This window comes from Leucopleurus acutus, assembly GCF_964270905.1.
Source record: "Leucopleurus acutus genome assembly, chromosome: 1".
Classification (NCBI taxonomy): Eukaryota; Metazoa; Chordata; class Mammalia; order Artiodactyla; family Delphinidae; genus Leucopleurus; species Leucopleurus acutus.
Window position 1 is genome coordinate 132,908,144 of NC_139142.1, and position 21,338 is coordinate 132,929,481.

At 48.2% G+C, this 21,338-nt stretch overlaps 1 protein-coding gene across 2 annotated transcripts in view; it reads right to left on the minus strand.

The window, feature by feature from the left end:
- The window catches only part of DAPK2 (death associated protein kinase 2), a 119,178-nt gene that overhangs the window by 26,983 nt on the left and 70,857 nt on the right, over window positions 1–21,338 (minus strand). For both annotated transcript variants that reach the window (XM_082850523.1, XM_082850522.1), the window contains exon 4: window positions 17,231–17,369. In XM_082850523.1, the coding sequence (XP_082706649.1) occupies window positions 17,231–17,369 (139 nt within the window). The remainder of the gene's footprint in view (window positions 1–17,230; window positions 17,370–21,338) is intronic.

Consider the following 21,338-nt stretch of genomic DNA (forward strand, 5'->3'; position numbering starts at 1 on the left):
CCAGGACCGTCCTAGATCCCATTCCAAATGGAATGCCTTGAAAACATGCATCTACACAAAAACTGGTACACAAATGTTCACAGCAGCATATTCATAATAGTCCCAAAGTGGAAGCAACACAAATGTCCATCAACTGATGAGTAGGTAAACAAAATGTGGTATATCCAGACAGCAGAATACTATTCAGCCATAAAAAGGAATGAAGGCGGAGAAAAAAATAAAAAGGAATGACGTACTGATCCATGCCACACCATGGATGAACCTTGAAAACATGGTGCTAAGTGAAAGGTCAGTCGCCCAAAACCGCAGATTATATGACTGCATTTATATAAGATATCCAGAATAGGCAAATCCACAGAAACAGAGTAGATGAGGAGTTGCCTAGGACCAGGGGATTGCGGAGTGACTGCTAATAGGTACGGGGTTTCTTTCGGGGCTGATGAAAATGTTTTAAAATTGATTGCAGTGTTAGTTGTGCAACTTTGTAAATTGTGGACTTTAAATGGGTGAATTACATGCTAGGTGACATATAAATCTCAATAGAGTGCTTTTAAATCAATAGATAAGTAAATAAATAAGTGTTTAAGAAAACTGAATGTCCCTGTTTCTCGAAGTACTGGAGAATTTCCCACCTTGCACTTTTGCTCTCATCATCTGCTCTACCTGGAAAGCCTCTGCTCAATCTCGGCCCACTGAAATCCTAGCCAGGCTTCAAAGTCTAACTCAGTCCACCTCTTCCTTGAAACCTTTCCTCAGCAGCACTGAGCCTTCTCCCCCCATCCACAGACGTGAACCCTCCCTCCCCCCGGGGCCCCTTCATGCTCATTGGAACCTTTCTGCTATGACAGCTGTCACACTCTCTCTTGTCCGACAGTCCTCGATGTCTGTCCTCCATGCTCTACTGTACCCTCGGCTGGAGGGAGGATTCAGGTCTTTGCATCTCCGCCCCCCGCAGCGCAGAGCTCAGAGGGGGGCAGGTGGAGGGTGGCCCTAAAAGTTGGCTGAACTGATTCCGAATCTGCTTTGAAGACAGCCCAGGTGTCCCCATCCCGAACTTCTCGGCTCCCTGGTCTCTGCGACCTCACTTCACAGTGGCTGGAAACTTTCACTCAAGTGAGTTGGATGAGGAATCCCTCCTTTTTTTTTCCTTTTTTTTTAAAAAAAAATATAATATGTTTCATTTTGCATTTTAAAAGTGTGTTTATTCTTTTCCCCCTCTGGAGATTTCTCTCAACTTATTCTGAAACTGTGTCAAAGTCCTTTCCCAAGGCAGGGCGGTTCCTTACACTCTGCAGAAAGGAGAGTGAGGGCAGGGGGAGGTCAGGACACAGGATGCAGGCTTGGGGCCCCCTCCAGTGCCCTGACCCGGCCCTCCGGTGGCTGCCCAGGGACCCCAAGCATCCTGGCACCCCATGTGGTGAGCTGAACCCTCCCTGCTGCCCACCATCTCCTGAGCAGGGGGCTTCTCCTCCCTCCATTCCACCACGTTCCTCAGCCACCTTTTGGGAACTTTTCTCTTCCTGGGAATGGCCCCGAGGCTTCTCCCTGGGGCTGAGGGGCCCGGTCCGGGTCCTCCTGACCACCACCCAAAACCCGCTGAACAGGGCTGGAAGCCGCAGTGGACAGAGGCAGACACACTAGCCCTGGTGGTCCCCAGGACTGGGGGGCAGGGACCCCACAGGAAGGAAGGAGGAACAATTGGAGGCAGGATTCTCCCAGACATTCCTGGAGAATCCCTGGGAGAATCCCAGGAGATTCTCCCTAAGAAGTGAGAAGTCAGTCAGAAAGAGAACGACAAATACCGTATGCTAACACATATATATAGAATTTAAGAAAAAAAAATGTCATGAAGAACCTAGGGGTAAGACAGGAATAAAGACACAGACCTACTAGAGAATGGACTTGAGGATATGGGGAGGGGGAAGGGTGAGCTGTGACAAAGTAAGAGAGTGGCATGGACATATATACACTACCAAACATAAGGTAGATACCTAGTGGGAAGCAGCCACATAGCACAGGGAGATCAGCTCAGTGCTTTGTGACCGCCTGGAGGGGTGGGATAGGGAGGGTGGGAGGGAGGGAGACGCAAGAAGGAAGAGATATGAAAACATATGTATATGTATAACTGATTCACTTTGTTGTAAAGCAGAAACTAACACACCATTGTAAAGCAATTATACTCCAATAAAGATGTAAAACAAAAAAAAGAAGTGAGAAGCGTCCTTGCCTCGCATCCTCTCACCTTGGTGGCCCACAGTCCAGGGGAAACAGCCTCTCCACTGGCTTGTGAGAACCTCCGTGCAAGGCCATGTTTTCTCACCTGAGTCCCATCTGTCCCCTGCCCCACCCCAAGAACCTATCACACAGCAGGTGACTGCTCCCCTGCATGGGACACTCTCCCCGCACTGTCCCTACCCGCAACCTGGCTAATTCACATTCACATTTCAGCAAAAATAGTACCTCCTCCAGAGAGCCTCCCCCTGCTGCCCACACCCGCCACTTCCCCAGTTCCCATCAAACCCTGCACCTCCCCTATTTCAGTGCTTTTCCCACTCCCTCGAGCTTGTCAGTTTACTGACCTGTCTGCCCCACTGGGCTAAGAGCTTCCCGAGGGTTTAACTCCTATCAATACCCAAAGGTTAGCATAGAGCCTGACATCCACCAGGTGCTCGGTAAATGTTCCCCGAGTGAAGACAGGCGCCATTTAGTAAATCCCTACAATGTGCAGGTCCAGTGCTAACCAGGCACATGACATACTTTATACCTCACTGACCCTCTCACTACCTTATACGGTGGGTGTTTATCATTCCTCTTTCTTAGGAAAAGAAACCAAAACTGAAAAAATACTGATTCATGGACCAGGGAGTTTAACCTCTTTCTGTCCGACTCCAAAGCCTGTGCTCCTAACCACTAGACTAAATGGTCCCCCTTCCCTGCTTCTCAAGGGTCCTGGGAATCTATCCCAGGAAGGAGTGGGAATGCAGCTTGGGCCTAGCAGCCTGGGGCAAACTCGCACCCTGGCTCAGGCACAGCTATTTTCCTGCCCCGACACCTGTTTCCCATCCCAGGATGCTTTTCTTCCTGTGATGCTTTCACCCTGGTGAGCAGCCCCATGCCCCGCCCTTGGCCTGGCCCTCGTGCTGTGTCCAGAGACTCAGAAAGGAGCGTCAGGACCTCCTGGGCTGAACCCCCTCATTTCAGTGAGAAAACAGAGGTCCTGTCAAAGAGAGTCCCAAGACAGGTCTGCATAAAGTGATGGGGGTCTAGGGATTTCAGGCTGGGAGGTGGGGCCCCCCAAGAATGCTCTGCTAGGTGGTGGAGACCTGGGTCCTTGTCCCCACCTCACTCACTTCTCACAAGTTGGATCATTTGGACCAGATGCACCTTCACCTCAGACCAGCCCTGACTGGGAGTACACAGAGGTCACAGGCTCCCCGCCACCAATGCTTCCTACTTCCTGCCCAGGCTACCAAGGAGATTCTAGGCTGACCAGGGTACCTGGACCCCATATCTGCAGCTTCTCTGACTTTCAGCAAGGCTTCCTTCTTGCTATCCCAACCTCCAGTAATAATCTGATGAGGCGAGGAAGCAAGGTAGGGACTGACACTTACTGCACCTCTACCAAGGCAGGCATTGCACTAGTGCTCTATGTCATCCTTGCAGCCACCCTGAGTGGTAGGTACTATTATCAACCCCATCCCACAGATGAGGAAACAGAGGCTTAGAATGATAAAACATGCACCCAAGGTCCAACAGCTCATGATGGCAGAGTCAGGATGAGCTTCCCGGGAAGTCCAGCTCCTGCTCTCTCCACCACAGCACCCTATTTGGTTAAATATCTTCAGTGGTCCTACTGACCACCAGAGAAACTCCAAATGCCCTGCCTGATATTTGAGGCGTCTGAGGCTCTGCACTTTCCAGCCTCACTGCCCACCACCTGTCCTATATCCCCTCAGGGTGAGCATTACCAGGCCCAGGACGACATCTCTATTCCGTCCTTTACTCTGGCTCTTCCTCTTGCCTAGAATGCCCTTCCTACTCTTCCTCACACTTTCAGAGCCTATCCCCTATCTCTGCCCCCTTTTATTCCCTTGCTTTTCAATGAAGCGGCCCTTGACCTTGTGCTCTAACCCCCTCAGCACCGAACATGCTTACGAGTGAGTGGCCCTAGTTGCAGGCTGTCTCTCGTATCGTGATGCAGCTTTCCTGGGTGGTACCCTCCTTGGGAAAAATTTCAATCAGTTTTAAGGTTCCTGGCATCCCCTATGATGTCCTGCATCCTGCACGTTTCATAACAATTCGCTGATGTGAACTGAAGGAACTGGGGGCTAGTGGCTCTTCCCTTTCTGCGCCATGGAGGCTCTAGACCACTAGGGGCGCCCGAGAGCACACCTCCCCACAGCGCTGGTATAGGGCTGGATCAAGAGGGAAAAGGGACTCAAGGAGGGTCTGAAGGGTGGTCTGAGGGCAGCAAAGAGGCAGTTCCCCCAAGGGTTTGGTCTAAGCTTCTTCGCTTCCCCGCTCCCCAAACAGGGTAGGGTGGTGGAAAAGAGCCCAGGCCTAGGTATTGGGAAATTCCAATTTCAACTCCACCACCCAAGGCTGTGTGGGCTTAAGCAGGCTACTTCCTCTCTCTGGGCCTCTGTCTCCCAACTTAGACCCTGGATGATAGCCAAAGCCTCTTCAAGCTCTAGGCCCTGTAGCTGCCAGGGGGTACACCCTCCAAGCTGGCTGGGCCAATTCCCACTCCTCTGGGCCCCAAGGCAGGACCACAAAGCCTCAGGTCTCCTGGTTCCAGGGCAGGAAAGAAGAGCAGACTGCCAAGCCAGGCTGCCCTTGGGATAGTGCGAGCCCATCCACACTCCCTCACTCCTGTCATTCTCCTCCAGCTTTATTTACTTCAACCAAATACTTCACCCACACACCTGACGTCACCTCCAAAGCACAGCTGGAGGAAGGGATCACATTTCCATAGATGCTGCCACTGCCGGGCCCTGGGCCCATGGCGTAGCCACCAGGAGGTGAAATTTTCCCCACCTGTTAAAATAAAGCCACCAACTCAGCCCATCAGGCGGACAGCTGTGGGCCAATGTGCCCTTCAGCAGCCCAGTGGATCTGGCCTGAGGCACCTACTATGGTCATCTGGAAGCTGATCCTCCAGGGGGGACCCTTGTGGGGTGATCCCTACTGGCCTGGTACAGCATGTCTAAGAGCCCCTGCAGGGTGAAGGCAGCCTCAGGGGATCTATGAAATGAGGTGCCAAAGACCAGAGCTTAGAGTCAGGCCTGGGTTCAGATTCCACCTCTACCTCTCACAGTGAAACCTGGGCAAAGTCATTGGACCTCCTGGAGCCTTGGTTTCCCCATCTGCAAAATGGGAACACCTACCAAGGCATACAGTGTCCTGAGAATTCAGGGAGATGGTCCATGTAAGGAGCGGTGCCCAAGGAGATTTCAGAGCAGGGTGGCTATGTTTGCTCTCTCCTTTCAGGGATGCAGCAGTGACAACAGTCATCCCCGGGAACTTTACTGAAACCCTGCTGAATCTGAAGAACCTGCCCTTCGCAGACCTGCCTCCTCCCCCACTCATCTTCTGCTTGCCTTCCCCCATCCCGTTTCCCCACCCCCCCCAGACTCACAATGTTGGGGCTGCAAGGGACCTCAGAGACCGTTTAGTTCCTTCATGCTGCAGAGCTGCCCAGAGAGGTCAAGAAACTGCCAAGGATACCAAGCAAAGAGCAGAGCCCAAGTCTGCTGACCCTCGGCCCAGTGCCCTCTCCAGGTGCCTGCACGGCCTGCCCATCACCAGGTGAGGCTGCCCAGCTCAGCAGAGCTGGAGCCCAGACAGGCCTGTGCTGTGAGGACAAGGAAGCTGTCTAGGAACCTTCCCTGGAAATGTCAAGCACAGTCCCAGGTTATTCAGCAAGTGCTGGGCAACCTGAGAAAGCAGGGCTGCATGCTGCCAGGGCTCTGTGGGCAGGTTTCCATGGTGCTGAAGCAAATTCTCCCCACCCACCCCCCAGCACACTGTAGATGAGACCACAGGCAGCCCTTCCCCACCAGGCTCCAGTGCGGCCCGGGGCCCAATGTCCACCTTCATCAACATTCAAGGCCCTCCCACCTCTGGACAGCACACCCTCTGCTGCATGCCAGCGGACCTTCATCACCCCCACCCCAACCCGCAGTTCACTCTGCTGGAATGCCTTCCTGACAGGCTTCCTCCCCTCTCACCACCCAGCTCCAGCACTTCCCCACTGGAACATCTTCTGTGACCCCCTCCCCGTCAATACACACAGCTAGCTGTTTCTACCCAAGGGCCGGCAAGGTACACGGACATACCTCTGGCAGAGAACCAACTGCACTACAACTACTCCCTTACATGTCCTCTCCCCACTAACCTGAGGCCCCACAGGGGAGGACAGGGGCTTTGCCCCTCTTTTCCATCCCTCGCACCCAAGAGGGGCTGCAATGTAGTAGGTGCTCAGGAATGGTTTACCAGGTAAAGGAATGAAAGAATCGGCGCAGTCATATGTGTGTCTCGCACAACCTGCATTTAGGGAGTCAACACAGACAATGACTAAGAGCCTTAGAACCTGGGTTCAAATCCCAGTTTTGCCATTTACCAGCAGTCTGACACCAGGCAAGTTACTTAACCTCTCTCAGCCTCAGGCTTCTTCTTCTCAAACCTACCTCAAGAGGGTTACTAAGAGGATCAAACAAGGCATATCAAGTGGCCTGTAGCCGTTGTCATCATCTCTGTGCTTATTTTCCTGATCTTGCTGCTCCTCTCCAGAGGTCTTTATCATCTGCCTATTGAGCTCTTACCCATCTTTCCAGGCCCAGTCAAAATGCTATCTTCTCCAGGAAGCATCATCTGAATACCCAGCCCAGCCCTCCTTCTTTCTCCCAGCTCCACACTCGTGCAGCGATCTTGACCTGCAGCACCAAGCACTGCCAAGATCTTTATGTGTTAGTCTTGCCTCCCCCACGAGACTGCACACTTGCTGAGGGCAGGGCCTGCTCTTCCTGTGTTTCCAAAGGCACCCAATCTGAAGTTTCACGCATAGCAAAACCTACAGCACTTAGTTTACGAAGCGTTTACACACCTCTTATTTGATTCTCACTCTCTGAGGTAGGTACCGTCATCACCCCATTTTACAGATGAAGAAGTCAAGGCTCAGAGAGGTTAAACGCTTGCCCAAGATGCCTGTGTGCTCTCTCCTCTCCCATGTTGCCTCGCTTCCTCTAGCTGATGTAAGGGTGCCCACTTAGATCACCCCAGCCGGCTGGCAAAGTTGGCATTTCCATCTCGGCTCTGGTAACTCACCAGTTTGCTGGTCCAGCTCCATGTTTTTCTTTCTTTCTTTTTTTTAACTGATGCATTCCTCTTTTTTTTTTGGCGGGGGGTGCTGCATCAGGTCTTAGTTGTGGCACATGGGATCTTTGTTGCGGTGCGCAAGCCCCAGAATGCTTGGGCTCTTCGTTGCGGCGTGGGTTTCTCTCTAGTTTCAGCGGTCTGTAGTTGTGGCGCGCCAGCTCCAGAGCACATGGGCTCTGTAGTTTGCGGCATGCAGGCTCTCTAGCTGAGGCGCGCAGGCTTAGTTGCCCCGCGGCATGTGGATTCTTAGTTCCCCGGCCAGGGATCGAACCCTTGTAACCTGCATTGGAAGGTGGATTCTTAACCACTGGACCAGCAGGGAAGTCCCTCCAGCTCCATGTTTTTCCCAGAAAACGCACATCTTAGGGAAGGGCCCCAACCCAGTTGCACTGGATTTGTTAAACCACAGCTTTTGGACATTCACTCGCGGCCTGCTTCTCTATGGGAGGCTGCTGCATGGTTCTAGAAGCCCTGCCTGGTAAAGTCAGAGAAAACCACTACCTACTGTCTCTGTGCTCTTATTGGGTAGAGGGAGGGAAATAAAAATTCACTTTCAAGGCCATTCTAGGACCACTGGGTTTCAGCCTTGGGCCAATCAGCAATGCTGGCTCTCTGGTCTGTGCCACACGACAACCAGCATTTGCCTTGGGCTCTCCCCACACATCACCTTATTCCTCACAGCCGCCAAGCTGTGGATGGTCGGAGCCTCCATTTAACCAGTGAGGAACCTGGGCCTGAATCCAGGCACTCTGAGCCCCAAGCTGTGCTTTGGGGCCCATCTGAGCTAGTTACCCATTGGAATCCCCTGGGGACTGTGTTAAAAATACCAAAGCAATTAAATCAACCCACCAGGAGTGAGGCTCCAGAATTGGTTTTCTAAAGCAGGTTCTGCAAGAAAGTCAAAATCATATAGCGCCCAGTGTTTGGGGAACCAGCACTAAAGAGGGCCCTCTCATTGGACAGACTTGGTTTTTTTTTAATAAATAAATAAACTTATTTATTTATTTGTTTGTTTATTTTTGGCTGAGTTGGGTCTTTGTTGCTATGCGCGGGCTTTCTCCAGTTGCAGTGAGTGGGGGTTACTCTTCATTGCGGTGTGCGGGCTTCTCATTGCGGTGGCTTCTCTTGTTGCAGAGCACGGGCTCTAGGCGTGCAGGCTTCAGTAGTTGTGGCACGTGGGCTCAGTAGTTGTGGCACATGGGCTCAGTAGTTGTGGCGCACGGGCTTAGCTGCTCCGCAGCACGTGGGATCTTCCCGGACCAGGGCTCGAACCTGTGTCCCCTGCATTGGCAGGTGGATTCTTAACCACTGTGCCACCAGGGAAGTCCCCAGACTTGGGTTGAACCCTGCTTCTGCCCCAGGCTAGCTGTGTGACCTCGGCAAGTCATTCACCTCTCTGATCCTTGGCCCCTCATCTGCGAAACGGGAGTGTTAATATGGTAAGGGGTTCTGAGGAGGCACAAGAAAACCTAGGAGCCCCTGAGCAACCTCCCCTTTCTATAAAATGGCCACGACCATGGAACCTACCTCCCTCATAGGGTCGTCATGTGGATAAAAGGAGTAAACACATGCAGAGCACTCAGAGAAGAGCCTGCACATTTACTACAGTCTCAATAAATGCTGGCTGCCATTATTATTGTTACACCACTGCTGCCACCACCACAGCTGGCCTGCAGGTAGCACTGTCCTGTTTACAAAATGCTTTCACCAACAGAGTCTCAGAGAGCTGGGGGTGGGCTAAAGCTGGTGCCTACCGGCTCATGAGAGCCTGCTGTTAAATTTGCAAGAATGTTGTAAGCCAGTTGTTAAACTGAGCTATGTAAGAATATTATTTTAATATTAAAAATTAAATTATAGAAACATATTTAATTAAATTATATTTAAAATACTTAAAACTTACTACTTCCAGAACTTCCTTGGTGGCGCAGTGGATAAGACTCCACGCTCCCAATGCAGGGGGCCGGGGTTCGATCCCTGGTCAGGGAACTAGATCCCACATGCACGCCACAACTAAGGAGCCCGCCTGCCGCAACTAAGACCCCACGCAACCAAATAAATAAATACATTTTTAAAAACGTATTACTTCCTAATTTCTATTAGGAAGTATAAATTTCTATTATATTTTGTTTCTTTATTTCTATTATATTTTATTATTTTCTATGTTCTTGAGGTTATTTAATGCCTTTTATCTCTGAATGGGGGAAGTACTTCATCATGGTATGTTACTGCACCCCTCTTCCTAGCTCTAGTCAGTGTCATCAAGTTGGTGCCTTGAAATTGGCCCCAGTGGGTGTATTTACACCACAGAAATCCGCAGACACTACAAATCAGGACTTGACTTCTTGATTCTAGACTTAGGAAGTGCTGCAGAAAATCACTTAATAACAGAGATTAAACTTATAAGGGTGTCGTGTCTATAGCCGTTATTTTGTGCTAGCAGAGAAAATTGAAGAAATATTTTTCAATATTCAGAAACCATTATCCAATTCAGCAAAGAAGTCACTCATGTCATTGGCAAACAAGTAAAGCTCCAACAGACGTCTTCATTGCTTCATTTTCACCTTACTTGTTAACATAAAAATATCAACGAACAATCCTGTTGGAACTACACTCATTTGTCTATTGCATCCATAGGTTGGTATTGATACAAGAGGTCAGCAAAAACCAAGGAAAGTGCTCTACAAGAATCAATTTATTTTTGTGAAATTTATAAAATAAAAGTATTATATATTTTATTACTTGTAAATTACATTATAAACCTTTATATCAGTAGACTTTATAATAATTTAGTGTGTGTGTACATATATTTGTTCATTGGAGATCCAGCTACTACCAGAACACCACTGCACAGAATCTGAGTAGACTAAGTTACTGTCTGCGCTTCCCAGATGAGGAAACTGAGGGTCAGAGAAGTTAATTAACTTATTCAAGGCCACATGACTAAGAAGTGGTGCAGCTAGGTTTTCACCCAGGTTTTTTCATGCCAAGATACCTTTCCACCACCCTTTACCACTTCCAGAATCAGGTTCTTTCACTCCTACTGAGATCAGCTGCATGGGGAGGGCTAATGGTAGAGATGTGAATGGAACCTAAAAGGTACTATTTGAACACATGATACTTCAGTAGAGGCCAGGCCTGGGCAGGGGCCCAGAGTGGAGGGCTGTGGGCAGCTGGAAGTAGCAAAGAGACTCTGAGCACCTAATGGTGATGGCAAAGGTAGTAAGGACAAAAGAGGAGGAGGGCACGGCTTTTTTGTCTTTGTTTCCTCATCTGTAACATAGGGATCATGATATTCACTCCAAGCCATATCAACCTCACACAGTGTCCTGCCACTGTTGGGAATCTGCCCAGCCTGGTGGTAGGAAAGCACCACCTTATTCATTACCCCTTTGGGTGCTTCCATGCCCACCTCCCTTTCTGAATCCCTTTGGAGGAAAGAGAGGAATAGGGAGAAATGTGGCCTCATAGGGAGGCTAGTTAAAATTCACAGCCAGCACTTGGAAGGAGTCTTAGAGTTTACAGGGACCTTTCAGAAACACTGATCTCCCCCTGGCCCCTCACTCCATTCCTGGGTGAGGAAGTGAGGGGCAATATTATCTCCACTTTCAAGGCCAGGAAAGGTCAGAGCCATGACCTCCCCAACCCTACCTAGCAGAGGTGAGACTTAAATGCAGGCTTGACCCACAATCTTCTCCTCTTTCCACTCCCCATGTGGCCTCCTGCTGTATCTCATAAAAAGCAGCTTGTTGGTTTAATGCTCCCAATTCACACATTTACTGCTATATTTCAACTCTTTCAATTATGGCTCTCCATAGTTTAATTTTTGCCACATTTTGTTCCTTCCCTCAACCATTTAGGAGCTCTGTGTCATTTCACTTCTCCTCGGGTCACCCTAGGGTGGCCCTGCAGTAGTTGATGAAGCAGCCAGGATGCATCCCTAGGGCTCTGGGCTCCCATGCTGATGCATGGAGCTGAGATGAAGAGCCCACGGGGCACATACTGAGGCTGGGGCATAAGCTAAGCTTTGGGTATGAGGAACCGGAAACAGGGTCCACCCTCAGAACATGCCAAGAGGGTAAGGAAATCAGAAAGCCTTGTATAAAAGCCTCAACAGCAAAGTAAATCACTACAGAGCCCATGTGGCCTGCTTGGGTTAGAATGTAGAGTGAAAAAAGCAGGAGAGGAAATTGTAGAAGTAGTATAGTTATAACACCTTAACACACACACACACGCACGCACGCACATGCACACACACACACACACAAACACACCCTGTTCACACAAAGCTGGAGAAAATATAACAAATGTTAATAATGATTATTTTGGAGTAGAGAGTCTGCAGGTAACTTCTTTGTATGTTTCTGTATTTTGTTACTTTTTATAATAGCATAAATGACCATTGACTTCATTTTTTAAGAAAAGTTTATGGGTTCATCTCTTTCCCACAGTCTTATCATTACCTCCAACTGGCCTACTCTCTCCCATCCATTCTCTCTCCACTGCCAGGAGAATTTTCTTTCTAAATAAGAAATAGAATAATGTTTTTTTTACCAATTAAAGGTCTTCCACAAATTATTGTTAATTTTCTTAAGTGTGATAATGGTACTGTGGGTTGGTAGGAGACTGAACTTAATCTTGAGAGATGCTTATTGAAGTGTTTAGAGTGAAGTGTCAAGATAGCTACAATTTTCTTTCCAATAATACCATAATTTTAATAAATTACATACATTTTAATACTTTTAAATTTTTATTAGATATTATTTTTAATTTTAAAAATCACACATATGCACGTGTGTGTGTGCGTGTATATATATAAAATGCTTTTTATATAAATGTAAATTTTTTTTTTCTTTTTTAAAGAGAGAAAGAGGTAAAGCAAATGTGGCCAAATGTTGAATGCAGGAGGAGGGCATAATGGTGTTCATTGTATGGTTCTTCTAATTTCTTCAGACATTTTGAAATGTTTTCATAATAAAAAATGTTGAGGGGTAAAAGTCGTCTATGGCTGTGACTGCCTATACCAACTTCTGCCCTAAACTTCTACAATCTCACCCGAACCTACCTTGACAGTCAAAACTGCCAAGTCTCACCTCTATTTCATGTTCCAAGGTTTTAGTACGGAAATCATCTCAATCTTGTAAGATCTACTTTCAAATGCATGCACATTTTATAGCAATTAATAGAATACAAATTAATTTTTCAACTATGAGGAATAACGTATTAGAAAGAAAAAAATCAGGTAACCAGATGAGAAATTAACTGTGCAAAGGATAAATTTATGGCACAGTATAAACCTTCGGATTAACTATGTGTAAAAGGCATGACGCAAGCAAGTAAGAAATCCATACTGTTAGAATCTGGTGAAATAAAAGCTGGTGATACTCAGCTGTGCTTAGTGTCTCCTCACTGGGTAAGTTCAAGTACCAGCCCTATCACTTAGTACCTGTGTGGTCTTGGACAAGTAACTTAACCTCTCTGAATCTCAATTGCTTTATGTGTAAAAAAGTGACAATACCTTGTACCTCAGTGGTAAACACATCATCTACCTGCACCCCCTCTACCTACCCACACCAGCGGGCCTGTCTGTGGTGAATTTACACCATACACTGGGATGGTATTCATTCTGCTGAGGCAGAGAGGTTACCCCTCGGAAGTGAGTGTTTCTTAGTGAGTGTCATGGGTAGATTTTATTTTAGATGGCCTCGGCACCAGTCTCACTGCAGCCATCTCCCCGTAGGTGGTGGACCCTTGGAAGGCAGGTACCATATCTTATTGATGCTTGTCACTCTACCCCTTGGTGTACAATAGTCCCTCAATAAATGACACATCACTGAATTGAAATCTGCCTGCCACCTCTTTTGCATTTTCCAGATGATATCCATGCATGCATTTGTCTTACTAAACCATTTTTCCTTCATTCACTCATTCATTCAACGATGAGTAACTCATATGTCAGGCACTGCGCTAGAGACAAGAGAAGAAAGTGATGCCCGGAGAGAACTGAGAATTCGGTGATAAATGCTGTCAGTGGAAGTCTATACAAGGGGCAAGATAAGCAGGGAAGCAGGTTGGTTCTCAGTTATGCTTTGGCAGGCGTGGGAAAGGCTTGCTTACCCGAGGAAATAGCATTTCTGCTGGGCCTGGAGGATGAGCAGGAAGTCCATAGGCAGAGAAAAGGAAGACGAGCAGCTTCCTGGATTTGAACAGCATGAGCAGAGAAGAGGGGCCAGGACATGTATCTGTCATCCTGGTGCCTGGGGCTAGTGTTTTCAAGTGGGGAAAGGTAGATGAGGCCAGAATCAGGGCTCAGGCAGTTTAAGAAAGACCTTAATGTTTAAGAAACATTTTTAAAATGTTTAAACATTTTAACATTTAAAACAGTTTAAGAAACCCCATGCTGAGAAGGGGTTCTTTTATCCCATGGGTGACAAGGGTCTGCCACAGATTTCTGGGTAACAGCATGCCATGATCTGTTTTAACCAAGGCTGTTTATCGTACATTAATTTTTCCATTCACTTGCTCTCTGCCACAAGGTTGGGAGTGTGTCATAAGCAGGGATAGAGCCTTACCATTCCAGCACAATGGCTGACACAGGAGGAGAGGTCATTCCTGTTCCAAAGGCAGGCCAGAGAGCTGATCCTCCGCCATCACCTGCTCCTTCCGGCTGGAAGGTGAGCGTGGAGAACAGGTCATGAGCAGGGGCGTGGAGATAACAATGGTGGCTGTGCTCATGGGGCAGCCAAGCGAGCCTGACTCACTTGGCAAGGAGTAACAGAATACAAGAGGAGGGGAAAGCAGAGGTCCCTCGTGGAGAAGGAGAATCAGGAAGAGAAATGTATTCATATAAAATGAATTTCATATGGTGGGAAACAACATGGAACCAAGAAGTCCCCTCTAAGCTACCAGCTGGACCTCTGTATGATCCCTCCAGCTGGCAGGAAGTTCCAGCCAAGGGGAACACATACCCACGTGCTGGCTCCAGGAAGTGTCTAGTCAATCACGAGGTGATCCCACTGAGTTCCAGCTACTCATCACTTCTGAAGTTGCCCAGCTGGGCCTGGGCCAAGGGACCCACGGGTAGGGGAGTCAGCAGGCTTCTTGTCCATACCCCCCTCTAAGGATACAAGGCAGGGTAGGGGTCAGCAGTATCCTCAACCTACCTGCATCCAGGGGAAACCCAGACTGTCTCCAGGTTGTGGAAAACGTCCAGATTGAGCCCAGGAGCCAGACAAGATCACCGACCAGTAGCCCCACCTAGCAACCAATCTCAGCTCTCTGCTGGGCCATTTAGAATTGCACTAGCAGGCTTCGTTTTCCTAGTCTATCAGGGCCCAAAACACTGTAACAGGAGGTGTGTTTTCTTTTCCTCTGTTCTGGGAAGCTCCTGTTACAGAGGACCTATCTGGTACCCAGAACTTGATGCTGCTTCTCTCTCAGTTTTACAACTCTGACAGGTAAGCATTATCATTTGTGTTAAAGCTGAAAAACCGAGGTTCAGTTGTTACCTGGTACACGGTAGAGTGAGGGTGAAACCCTGACCGGGCTACAACTCCCCCCACTTCAGCAAGCTGCCATAGAAGCCAACCGTACAGCATGGACATGCTCTAGTCATCGGGGCCTGTGGACTCCACACGCCTGCCTCTACCAGCCCCATGAGAGAAAAGACAAAGGAGGCCATTCGGAGGAGCCAGCAAAGACAGAGAAAATAAGTCAACTACCCATAGCATTATCAGGAAGGAGACACACGTGCGATCCAGGTAGCCCGTTTCCTGCTTGGTGTGTGAATACCCTGAGGTCCAAAGCCCTGCCCAGGCCACACACTCCTCAGTGACCCTGACTTTTACCCCGTGACACCTGTGCGAGACTCTGCAAGATGTCTTCTATAGGAGGAATTCAAAATACCGCGACAATCCGGCCTAAGGAGGGGAGACTCACAGCAGGTCACCCCACGGGGCACAGTAAGAGCTGGGGTGGGATCCCTGTACGGGACGTGAGCCCACACCCTGATGTAGCCTCTGAGACCACAAGACGCCATACCCTCTCTGGGCCAGCCCTGCCAGCCAGAGCTTGGGTGTCATCCTGGACTCTGCCTTCCCCCTCATGTCCCACATCTAATTAGGTACCTAATCAATCCTCAGAGCAACCTCTATAAAAGGTCTTGACTCTATCCCCTCCTCAAATTAGTTTGGCACTTGCCACATCGCACCCAGATTACTGTCCCCATTCTATCCGTGCTCCCAGCTGGAGGGCCTTTTCTGAAACACACATCTGCTCGCCTCACCTCCCTGCTCATCTGGCCCATATCTCTCAGTGTAAAGTTCAACCGCCCTGGCTTAGCTCCCATGGCCTGTGTCTGCCTCCTGCTCTCCTCCTGGCTTCTCCATTCAGCACATTCACCCTTTGCCTGTACTATCCTGAATGCATTGTGTTATTTCAGGACCATGTACCTGCTGGCCTCACTTCCTTAGAAGGCCCGTCCCCTCTGATAACTCCTGGCAGTCCTTCAAAACTCAATTCAAATACCACCTCTTCCAGGAAGCCCCTCTCGGATACTCCAGTCTGACTTAGATGGCTTCTCATTTAGACTCCCAGCCCCCCAGTACTTCCCTCTATCATAGCACTTAGAGTTGTTGATCTCTTTTTTATGATTCCTGCACAAGTTCCTGGAAAAGAGGAACTAAGCTCAAACAAGACCTCAGTTGATTTTGTACCTGTAGCAACACCCAGGCACCCAGAACAATGCTTGAAACACAAAAGGAATTTCTGGATAGAAAAATCAGTGGGTCGGACTTCCCTGGTGGTGTAGTGGTTAGGAATCCACCTGCCAATGCAGGGAACACGGGTTTGATCCCTGTTCTGGGAAGATCCCACATGCTGCAGAGCAACTAAGCCCATGCACCACAACTACTGAGCCTGCACGCCACAACTACTGAAGCCTGTGTGCCTAGAGCTCGTGCTCCGCCACAAGAAAAGACACTGCAGTGAGAAGCCTGTGCACCACAACGAAGAGTAGCCCCCGCTCACCGCAACTAGAGAAAGCCCACAAGCAGCAACAAAGACCCAATGCAGCCAGAAAAAAAAAAAAAAAATCAGTGGGTCTCCTCCCCAATAAATGGGTCCCTCTGATTACAGGTTGGGGGATCTTTATGCTTCCGGTGACTGTAAAGGCTCATCAGCCTATGCAACTGAGCTCAGCTACTGTGGGAACTGATCCTTCTACTCTGACTACACTCTTGCTTTGTGAAGTCCTGTGTGGTCACAGTGAACTTTCTCGACCCTGAATACCAGTTACCACAAATGATCAGTGGCCTCTGGAATCAGTTTTATGGCCACAGTAAGGGGCAGAGTGGGGGAGTACAGCCAGTGGTCACTGGGCTCTAAGATTTATAACCTCTGGTCAAAGGATGCTGGACACTGTGCTGGGTCCAGAGAGCCAGGCAACCTCAGCAGTATTCATCTGAATGCGTCTAGCTCTGCCCACTCAGGAGTTAGCTCTTGGTTACTGAAAAGTTCAGTCTTGTGAAATGGGTTTGGTTTCAAGTTTCCTGTCATTGGCTTACTTATTTAAAAACTACACCCTATGTATTTCCTGAAAGAGATAAGGTGCCAGTGGTCTGATTCAGAAGCTTCTTGCCATCAGCCCCTATGTGAAAAAAACCTTATCTGAGAAATGAAACTCAGGAGGGGGACACTCCTGTGGCATCATTTCTTTCCCAGGAGCTCAGAGTTTTCAACTGTAAGATGAGGGAGGAAGGCCTAGTGGGCGCTGACCCCTCCTGGCAATGACATTGGGAGAGACTGGGCCCATTCTTCCTAACCTGATTCTTTTCCCTTTCCCCCCCGCCCCACTGACCTTGAGATCAAAGTGAGCAATTTTCTTGGCATGAAGGTAGTTCACCCCTTCCAGGATCTGCTTAATGAAGCTGGTGGCCTCCTCCTCACTCAGGGACTCCTTCTGGGCCAGGAAGTCGAAGAGCTCTCCTCCGGACACTCTGCAAGACACCAGTAAGGAGGGCCCAGGCCCAGTCAGTCCTGTGTGTCCTGAGCCCAAGCCCATGGGTGTAACCCCTGACCCTGTCTCCAGGCACCCTGCTTAGCAGAATCCCCTCACTCATCTCTGGGGCTCTATCCAGCCAGCCCAGGGACTGACTTTCCTTCTATTTCTACTTGCTATGTTCCTCCCTTTGGATCACAAGGGCAGGAACCACCCTTAGGGTGTCACCAGAAGGGTCTCTGCTCACACTCTAGGCCCAGGTCCCTTGTTATCCTAGGTGCTACCCCTCCCCACCATATGACTCAAGTGACAGAGGACAGAAACAAGTGCTGTGGGATGACAAAGAGGAACATACGCTGGGACAGAAACTGGAGACTTAGGTTCCAGTCCAGCCCTGCTACTGGCTTTGGACAACTCACTCCCCTGCCCCCTCCAGTCAGGCCTCAGTTTCCTCACCTGCAAAATGAGCAGACTGATCAAGATGGTTCCCAAAGCCCCTTTCTTTCATCTTATAAAAGATGACCTCTTCAAAGACATGTCCCTAACTTAAACATCAAGACCCATTAATTACATTCATCTCTAAAAACTCTAAAATACTGCTTTTGTCCTCACATTCTATGCTCCTGCACCCTATGTTTGATGTGGCAGGAATAGAGAGACCCATGGAGCAAAAAGACTAGTTTACAGTTTTATCTGAATTGGGGATTTATGGTTGCCAGATAAAATGGGAGATTTTTATTTGATAAATCTGGCAGTCCTACTGGGCTTGTTTGGCCTCTGACAGATGCTGGAGTGTCCAGCCAACACGTGCTTCTCTGGAGCTGCAACATAGCCAAGGGTCACCCCAGGAAAAGATCTCAGGAAGGGATCTGGGCCAGAGAGTCCAGGAACTCAGGATCACCTGGAAAACCTGTTTAAGATGCAGATTTCCGGGTCCCACCACTGACCCTACCAAATTAGATTCTCTAGCAGCAAGGCCTCAGAACCTGTATTTTTATAATAACAGCAACATAGTAATGGTAATTAATATTCACTGAATACTTACTCTGTGCATAATGTATACGTTTTGTACATTATCTCATTTAATCATCACAATACCCTATGAGCTAAAGTACAATACTATTAGTTTCCTATTTCACAGTTGAAGAGACAGAGGCTCAGAGAGGTTAAGTCACTTGCCCAAGGTCAAACAGCCTGTAAGTGGTAGAATCAGGATTCAAACCCAGGCAGAATGACTCCCAACCACTATATCACAGAGCGTCCTCAAATGATTTTCATATGGCCAGAATGGCTTCTGTCCCAGTTTTGGGACTCATTTACTCCCTGCCACCTAGTCCATCCTAAATAAAGAGCCTCAAAATCTTTTTTCCTTTCTTTAAAAGTGTCCAGAAGCATACATAGACCCACTCATCAATCTTAGCATCATGAAAAACAGAACAACTGAACACAATGTCATACAATAGGAAGTATACAGCAACACCTACAAAGTACTGCAACTTAAAAAACGGAACCTAAACCTGCTTAAGCCTCTTGTTCAGTGCTATTGACAGAACTCTGCAGTGATGGAAATATTCTCTCTATATGCTGTCCAGTATAGCAGCCACTAGTCACATATGGCTAGTGAGGATTTGAAATACGGCCAATGCAACTGAGGAACTGACTTTTAAATTTTAATTCATTTTAATTCAAAAACTGAAGTGATGTAAAATATTTTCCTTTAAATACAACTTTATTTTTTTGGCAGGATTGCACTCTAACCATTGCATTGCAAATGAACTGAAATGTGCTGTAAGTGTAAGATACACACTGGGTTTTGAAGACATAGGATGAGAAAAAGAATGTAAACTATCTTCATTAATAAGTTTTACAGTGATTACATGTTCAAATGATAATATTTTGTATATACTTAGTTAAATAAAAAATATTATTAAAACTAATTTCCGGGGCTTCCCTGGTGGCACAGTGGTTGAGAGTCCGCCTGCCGATGCAGAGGACATGGGTTCGTGCCCCGGTCCGGGAAGATCCCACATGCCGCGAAGCGGCTGGGCCCGTGAGCCATGGTCGCTGAGCCTGTGCGTCCGGAGCCTGTGCTCCGCAACAGGAGAGGCCACAACAGTGAGAGGCCCGCGTAACACAAAAACAACAACAGCAACAAAAAAAAACGCTAATTTGTCTAGGTCTCTACTTCTTATTCAATATGGCTGCTGGAAAATCTGGCATTTCCACTGCATATGTGGTTTGCACTATATTTCTACTGAACATCACCAATAGGAAGGGTATCTTGTTTAGGTCTAACTACAGGTTTCAGGAAATACAGGACATAGAGGAACAAGTTAAACAACACCATGAGGCAGGGATAAGACGAAACCAGATTGTGAGACAATCAACAGGACAAATGACCTAATTCTCCCAACAAATCAATGGCATCAAAAAAAGGAGGGAGGGCTTCCCTGGTGGCACAGTGGTTAAGAATCCGCCTGCCAATGCAGGGGACATGGGTTCGATCCCTGGTCTGGGAAGATCTCACATGCCACGGAGCAACTAAGCCCGTGCACCACAACTACTGAGCCTGCACTCTAGAGCCCGCAAGCCACACTACTGAAAACCGCAAGCCTAGAGCCCGTGCTCCGCAATAAGAAGCCTGTGCACTGCAACGAAGAGTAGCTCCCGCTCACCACAACTAGTGAAAGCCTGCTCGCAGCAACAAAGACACAACGCAGCCAAAAATAAATAAATAGATAGATAAATAAATAGTTTTAAAAGGGAGGGAAGGAGAACTGCCATAGAATAAGAGACATGGGAAACAAAAGAACCAGACACAGCATGTGGACTTCCCTCATTTGGATGCTAATTCAAATAAAACAACCGTAAAAAGGTATCTTTGGGTCCATCAGGAATATCACTATGGACTGGAGTGTAGACAGCCTCAGTGGTCTGGGGCGTGGCTGGCTGGATCATTCTGTCAGGTGTGATAAATCCATGGTGGCTGCATTTTAAAAACTGCAGTCAATGAGAGATGCATACTAAAGTGTTTGTATGTAAAATGACACGATGTCTGAGGCTTGCTTTAAAGTACTGCAGCAAACAAACAGCTGGAGTCGGGGGTGGGGGGGGGAGTAGGATTTGATGTAAAACAAGACTGGCAAAATGGTGATAATGTGAGGCTGGGGGATGTGCCTAGGAGGGTTCTTACATCCCTCTCTCTACTTCTGTATATGTTTGAAATCCTCCATACTAAGAGGCTAACAGTAAACTTCTAGGGAAGCAAACTCCTCGCTCTCCCTCAGTGATCCCTGCACAGAAACCATCATCACTTGGAAGTTCTTCCGTAACAGATGAGGAAACCAAGCCCACAGGAGGGGAAGTGGCCATGCAAGGTCTCCTAGCAAGAGAGTGCATGGTCAAGACCATGTCCAAGTCCCAGACCCCAGTCCAATACCATGCACCATCTCATTGTTGGGGGTGGTAGTGCTGGAAGAGGGCTTGGTTTTGAGTTTATTTAGAGTTCGCCACCTGTGTGGTGTTACTTCCCCAAGCATTCTCTCACTTGAGACTCACATCTGCCCTGAGGGGTAGATGGAACTTCTGTCCTGGTTTCCCAAACAAGGAAACTGGGGCCCCAAGAGAGCAGTGACTTGCCCACGGTGACAGAGCTAGTAAGTGGCAGAACCAGGATTTAGATCCAGATCTTCTCAATCCCGTTGCACCACGTGTTCCTCTCACCACACTCTACCCATATTATAAGGCTCGAGTTGCTGATGCAAAAAAGAAAACCCAAAGCCACCCCAAGCCCTAGGCTGTCATCTGCCATCCCTGTCCAACTGCATCCGTGCCCTAACACACTGGGCTGCCACTGTCTGGCTGGCTCTCTCCCCAGCTAGATTACCTTTGCTTCCACAGCACCTTGTGCAAGACATTCAAGAGAAGGTGGGCAAATAAAAAAAAAAAAAAGGAAAGAAGTAAGACA